The following is a 7,486-nucleotide window of genomic DNA, read 5'->3' as shown; positions in this document are numbered from 1 at the left end:
AATTAAAGATGCTAGCTATGTATACAAACCAGGAATCTATCAGAAAAGAGGCCAAAAGCAAAAATTTAGAGTGGTGAGATGGTTTAGTGGGTAAAGGTGCCTACAGCCTGACAATGCAAGCATAAAGATCCTAATTCATGTAAATGCTGAAGGAGAGAACCAACACCACAAAACTGTCTTCTGACTTCTACACACGGGCCATACTCCATTCTAAGCACATCGTACACACAATAAATAATAATAGTTATTATTATTATTAGGTTTGGAAAATAATTGTTCTCTATTGAACATTTAAAAATTTAAAACTATGAAAAAAAATCAAAGAGCTTGCCTGATGCACACTTGATTATTTAACAAAAGATCATGGCAATCTGATTTGTGGGTTGGCTCAGCCTAGTAAGTATTGCTGCTCTCACACCTCGAAGAATTTCTTTTTTCTTCACAGAAATCTACAACTGGTCAAAATGCAGAGGACAACTGACCATGAGGTACCCAACCCAAGTAATGATACATCTATAACACAATTCCTACACCTAGTGCTCAGGGAACATGGTAGAAGTGGGGGTGGAAAGATTCTAGGAATCAGAGGACACTTGTGACACAGAGGACATGTGTGAGATAATATCTTCTAGATATAAGGGGAAAGTTGTACACATGAACTCTCAGCAATATGGTTGTCTAAACAGGACCTACACAATGACATCAGGAGCTATGGCAAAGCAGATAGGGGAAATCTCACAAGGTCCCCAAACCTAGATGAAGAGCTCTAGGTAATTCACTGAGCTGAAATATAGAGACTCAGCCTTCTCCAGGGACATGTCTCTGATGGATTATCTATTCCAAGTAGTCAACCCTAAACACATACACACCAGCAACACTAAATATACTCAGCAGGTTAAATTTATATGTGTGTATACACACATGCTTGCATGTGTTTAACAGTAACAAAGATGAAATGAAAAATTTGAGGAAAGGGAGGAACACAGAGGGATTGGAAGAGGTGTAAAAATATGTAACTAAGTATTCATGTATGACCAAAAAAAATGAGCAGGGCATGACAGCAGATAAATCTTCATTTTAAGATAGAATCTCTCAATTGTATACCCCTTGGTGTCCTGGAATTTAGTCTGTGGACCAGGCTGACCTTGAACTCAGAGATCTACCTTCTGTACTTATTAGGCAAGCACTCTACCACTGAGCTACCTACACTCCCCAGTCTAGGATTAGGTTTTTAGTGCTTTGTTTCTACAATACCCTAGGTAGGTATAATTTTTAAAAGATCAATAATTATTCAAGCTACTTTAAGCATCAGTTGGGGAAAAACTCAACTAGGACTTGTTTGCTTCATTGTAATTATACATTATCTGACAAAAGAAATTAAGAAGGGCAAATTAGGAAGCTATTTGGATTTGCTGGTCTTAAGAGTTACCTAATACAGGCCTCCTGCTTCTGGCACAGAACTTAGTTTACAAAAGCAGCGACTTTTACCTGCATGCTGAAAGGCAAAGGCAAAAAAATGATAGCATGCAGGTTGCTCTTGTATCTTTGTTTTTAAAAACAGTTTCTGTTCTCTAATCTTTATGCAATACTATATACTGTTTCCCTTATTGAAATTTATATTATCAATAAAATCAGTAAAAGAGGCAGAAAACATAAATCTTGACTTTCAAATGACAGCAGGAATCAGAAGACTACCCTATCTCCTATCAACTCTGATGTTTTTTAATTTCCCTCCAAGAGCTCCCTCCATTCGGAGTAGTTCTGAATCAAGCTTCCACAATGACTATACTACCACACACAAGAACACACATGGCACAGGATGCAAAGTTACTACTTCTGACTGATTCCAGGGCTGTTTTTCAAAACAATATGATCTCAGCAATCTTTTTTTTTTTTTCAGTACGATTTTTTGTCATTTTGTCACTTTACTCCTAGCTTCTAAAGCAACTAGTTAGTTCAAAGGCTGTAGTCACGAAGTACTAAAAAATCTTAATATCATACACAATAGTGCTGCTTTCTCTTTAGTGTTATTCCATATCTTTCTGAGGATAAACAAATATAACATCTTAAAATAATAGTCTCTTTTTTGAGGCAGGGTCTAATTACCCCCCTAATTTAAGATAATTCTCTTGCCCCAGCCTCCCATTTGCTGGATGTATGCAGTGTGCCACCACACCTAGACTGAAGGTACACACACACACACACACACACACACGTACACACACATACACACACACACACATACACACACGCGCAGCTAGCTATCACTTCTCCACTCCCTTCACTACTTTTGTTATCTTCTAACGAACTGAACTTCTGTAAATAAATCTTCTAATGTTACATTCTCTGTGGAAGGAAAGAAACCAAATGCTTCGTTTTCTGCTAGAAGTAACCCGTTTTTTCAACACCTTAAGTATTCAATATATATTCACTAGCACATTATGACATCATTGCCTTCCAGTGTTCGTTTAGGCTAAACAAACATATTCTACTTTGCTCCTCTGCCCTCAACACAAAGCAAACGCTCTGTTCAGACGGTAGGGTGAAGAGTCAGCTAAGAAGCTGGCTCCACTTGCACTATCTGTTTGACAAATTACAGTTTTTTGCTTACTGCAACCGATTTGGAGGGCTAACCTAACCAAAAGAATAGATCCGGGCATCAGACTCCAATCTTACATGGCACAAAGAGAAGGGGGCGGGGCCGGTCGCTAACCCCAAACTACAGATTTCAAGGCTCGCAAGAGATAAACAAAGGAAGCCGAGCGGAGCTTACAAGTGCGTCAGTTTACTTGAGCATTCGTGTGGAAAGCCACGGCTCCCAGCGTGCCGGCGTTCAAACGCCGAGTTTTTCTCAGGATTTCCTTTACGGATAGACACCCGGCAGGTTGGTGGAGAGTGACAGGGAACACAAGGCTCGCCCGTCCTTCTTCCGCCAAACCCGAACCCCCGCGGCTCGTCGCGCAGTCCCCGGAGGCACACCGCGAGGAAGGCCGCGGGGCGCCGGTCCTCACCTGGCAGCCCTTCTTGTGGTGAAAGCCGACCACCACGATGTGCAGGACAGGCCCGCAGGGGGCGCCGTCACTCTCACGCCCAGCCTTCTCCATGGACGCCCGCCGGAGGCCCGCGCCGCGACTCCAAACGCCGAAGCCCGGCCGCACGACCCAGAGCGGCAGCCTTCGGATGTCAGCCTGAGCGCCGCATACGCGCTGCGCCACGAGCTCCCGGGCCGCCGACCCGCTCCCTCACCTCCGCGGAGCCCTACCGGGCCTCCACCTCTCTGCTTCATCCGCTTCCGCAGCTTCCGGGCTGTCACCTGACGCTACAGCCGCCTCCGGCAGCGCGGGGCGGTACCCTGAGGCCCCTGTCCCGGCTGGGTCTGAGGCGGCATGGGCGGAGCCTGACCAGGGGGGCGGGTCTAAAGGGAAAGGAGGCGGAGAGGGGCGGGGCAGTAAAACAGGAGAGGCGGGGCCAGCTCTCTGGCCTGGAGGAAGAGGACCCCAGCTGAAGGCGCCGCCTACACGACCGGTGGGGCGGGGCGGAGCGGGACGGGGCGGGACGGGGCGGGGCAGGGCAAGGTAGGGCAGACGCAGCCCCTGTGCAGTGGTGGAGTGGTGTGCATAGGGACTTGATTTGGATGACTCTTAAACCTGCTCCTTTCTCCCTACGATCTTTGTCAAATCACTTCCTTCTAAAATCTATTTTTCCTTCATGAAATATCGTTACTCCTCCTCCCTTTTTAACCAGTTTTACTTATTTATAAACGTATTTCCTCATCACTCTTTAAATCTTTCGTGGGATCGCTCAGCCTTGAGTTTTAAATGTTTAACAAGGAGACATATTCATGAGGTTTGGTATCTCGTGTAGTCAACGTTGAAATTAAGTTTCTTGCTTACTCAAAATTTTCTTTACTTTCACTCTAGAATTTTTTCATTTAATTTTTTTACATACAGTTTTTTATGCAAGTGTGTAATGCCACAACTTGAGGGACTGAAGTAAGAGGATTGCAAGTTCCAAGCCAACGTGGGCTACATAGTGTTAGAAATGTGCTCACAGGGATGGAGAGATGGCTCAGCGGTTAAGAATACTGACTGCTCTTCCAGAGGTCCTGAGTTCAATTCTCACCAACCAACCACATGGTATGTAATGGATCATCTGTAATGGGATCTGATGCCCTCTTCCGGTGTGTCTGAAGACAGCTACAGTGTACTCATATAAATAAAATAAATCTTGAGAGAGAGAGAGAGAGAGAGAGAGAGAGAGAGACTCACAAGGTAAAATGATCCAGTAAAGCTTTATAACTTTCAAATCAGTCCAGGCTTGGTGGTGCATACCTTTAAACCAAGCACTCCAGAGGCAGGCAGATGTCTGAGTTTGAGGCCAACCTGTTCCAGGACAGCCAGGGCTACACAGAACCCCTGTCTCAAAAAATGCCAACAACAACAACAATAAATGGTGATGATGATGATGATGATGATGATGGTGATATTCAGAAGGGTCATAGTCCAAAAAAACCATAGGAGCAAGTGTACCTGTTCAGGATGGCCAGGTGGTGGTGTTAATGGTGGTTGCTAGCTTTTCCATTTTAGCTGAGGTCCTATCTCATGCTGATTTAGAATGTGGCTGGAAAAGAACGAGTGCAGAGTAGGCAGTGTTTAAACTGAGTACACCTGGATAAACTAATGAGGGACCTGAGACGGGGAGAGGAGACAAAGAAGGCACATGGTTATTAAACCTGTAAGGAAAGACAAACTTTTCACATTGGAGAGTGTGATGGTTATTCCTGGCTGTCAACCTGACTACATCTGGAATGAACTACAATCCAGAAATGAAGGGCACATCTGTGGTCGAGTTGTTGAGGCTGGAAGACATAGGCTTCTGACCTGGATCTTGACATGGGATGACATATACTTTTGATCCAGATCTTGAGGCATAATGGCTATGAAAAACTTAGGCCCAGGAAAGGTAGTACACACCTTTAAACCCAACAGTCTGCAGTCCAACTAACCCAACAGATTGAGGCAAACAGATCTCTGATTCAAGGCCAGCCTGGGACAGAGCAAGTTCCAAATCATGGTGTGGTGGTACACACCTTTAATCTGAGCTATAACTTCTGCTGGAGGCTTGCATAAGGACAATGGAAGAAGGAAGACTTCCTTTTTCTCTACCTGCTTGCTCTTACATGTGAGAACACCTATTGGAAACTACTTCTTCACGATTCCAGCTTATTCAGAAGACCAGCGGAAACACCTAGCCTCTTTGGACCGAGCAACTACTAGATTATTGGACTTTCCATTTACATCTGCATGTTGTTGGGTTAGTTGGACTGCAGACTGTAAATCGGTCCAATAATTTCCCTTAATATACAGAGTCATTCCATAAGTTCTGTGACTCTAGAGAACCCTGACTAATACAGAGTTTAAAGTCAGTCTAGGCAAGTGGGCTCCTCCTCAGACCTGCAAAAATACATAGATTATATACTAGAGATGGAAGCAATTTAAGCCTTGAATCATAATATCTTCACCAATAAAGACTTACATTGTACCTAGCAAATGTTTATTCCAGTGCCGTGATTAAAATATACTTATGTACAGTTTCAGTACATCTTCTGGGATTTACTATAGTTGACCCAAAATAGGTTTGTTATTTCTAGAATTTTCAAATCCTCTATGGAATGTGCTACAATTTGAAAAAGTAAATTAAGTGCTTCTAAAACTACTCAGCTGCTACTCAGTAACATACTTTAGTATGTTACTAACATATCTTTTTTATATAACAGAATTCTAGGCAGTTGTCATGGCTTCATGAAAAGTATACAATTTCTAGTATACACAGTACTTTTAACACTTTTTCACTTTACCTTTTTATGTTAACTATTTGATTTTTACTATTTTCTTGATGTAACCTGTGTTAATATTTTCCACAGTTGGCATAGCTAAGATTAAGTCTGACTTCACACTTTTGTTTGTTTAATTCCCTGTCCAGGAGATGTAGCTCTGCCTTTAGAGGTATGTGTTGCTTTGCATCTTAGAGCCATCAGGTGAGACTAGATTATCTCTATTATACTTAAATGCTTTTAAAATGTACCATTTAGGGCTGGAGAGATGGCTCAGCGGTTAAGAGCACTGTCTGCTCTTCCAGAGGTCCTGAGTTCAATTCCCAGCACCCACATGGTGGCCCACAACCATCTGTAATGGGAGAGGATGCCCTCTTCTGGTGTGTCTGAAGACAGCTTCAGTGCATTCACATATATAAAATAAATAAATAAATTTAAAAAAAAAAATGTACCATTTAAAGTCATGCTGTATTTAATTTCTATCAGGCACAAAGTGACCTGAGGGAGAAAGGCTTTATTGCTGTGCAGGGGTGGAGAATGCACAAAAGAAGGGAGACACAGATGACTTCATGGTCCTTAAACTGGTTCATTTATTAGCACCTCCCTTATATTATTTTTTGTGTGTATATGTACATGTTTATGTGTGTGGAAGCCAAAAGTCAATGTTAGATACCTTTCTTCAATTGCTTCTCTGTTTATTGACAGGGTCTTTCACTGAACCTGGAGATCGCCAATTTGGCTATAGTAGAAGACCAGTAAGCCTTAGGAATCCTCCTGTTTCTGCTTCCCCAACACTGGGACTGCAAACATGAGTCACTAGTCCCAACTCTCTCTCTCTCTCTCTCTCTCTCTCTCTCTCTCTCTCTCTCTCTCTTGATTTTTCGAGACAGGGTTTTTCTGGCTGTCCTGGAATTCACTCTGTAGACCAGGCTAGCCTTGAACTCAGAAATCTGCCTTCCTCTGCTACCCAAGTGCTGGGATTAAAGGCGTGCACCACCATGCCCGGCCCAACTTTTTTTCTTTTTTTTTAACTTGGGTGCTAGGTAATGAACTCAGATGCTTGAGTGATAGACACTTTACCAACTAAGCCATTTTTCCAGATTCTGCATTAAATTTTTTTAGATCTTTTTTTAGATTTATCTATCTATTTATTTATGTATTTAATATATGTAAGTACACTGTAGCTGTCTTCAGACACACCAAAAGAGGGCGTCAGATCTCATTACAGATGGTTGTGAGCCACCATGTGGTTGCTGGGATTTGAACTCAGGACCTTCAGAAGAGCAGTCAGTGCTCTTAACCGCTGAGCCATCTCTCCAGCCCCCTCTGCATTAATTTTTAAGTGAATTGCATTACTATAGAACACATTCATTAACAGGATATTATTCATAAGGACAAATGGCTTACTGAAAAAAAAAATTCTCTTTAGTTTTCAAAGTATTGGAGAGGGGATCCCAAGACTGGGGAGAATAGTTAGTTTGAGATAATCAAGTCCAAGCATGCTTCTGTACCTTATCTTGAAAGGAAAGTTTGGTTGTGTTCATATAATGACATTTAATTTCAGAGGAAATTTAAATTGCTTTTCTGAATATATAACATCTTGAAAAGCTTTTTCTAGATACATATACTTTATAATGATTCATAAATCCCATT

The 7,486-nt window shown here is 42.4% G+C and overlaps 1 protein-coding gene across 1 annotated transcript in view; it reads right to left on the bottom strand.

Moving 5' to 3' along the window:
- Avl9 (AVL9 cell migration associated) overlaps positions 1 to 3,375 on the bottom strand; it is a 43,942-nt gene extending 40,567 nt beyond the window's left edge. Inside the window, exon 1 of the mRNA XM_021190513.2 lies at positions 3,012 to 3,375. Coding sequence (XP_021046172.1) covers positions 3,012 to 3,104 — 93 coding nt within the window. The 5' untranslated portion in view covers positions 3,105 to 3,375. The remainder of the gene's footprint in view (positions 1 to 3,011) is intronic.
- Between the last annotated feature and the right edge of the window lie 4,111 nt (positions 3,376 to 7,486).

The sequence above is a fragment of the Mus pahari genome, chromosome 2, assembly GCF_900095145.1.
Source record: "Mus pahari chromosome 2, PAHARI_EIJ_v1.1, whole genome shotgun sequence".
Lineage (NCBI taxonomy): Eukaryota > Metazoa > Chordata > Mammalia > Rodentia > Muridae > Mus > Mus pahari.
Note: the sequence above shows the minus strand (reverse complement) of the source record. Positions and strands in the feature narration are given on the sequence as shown.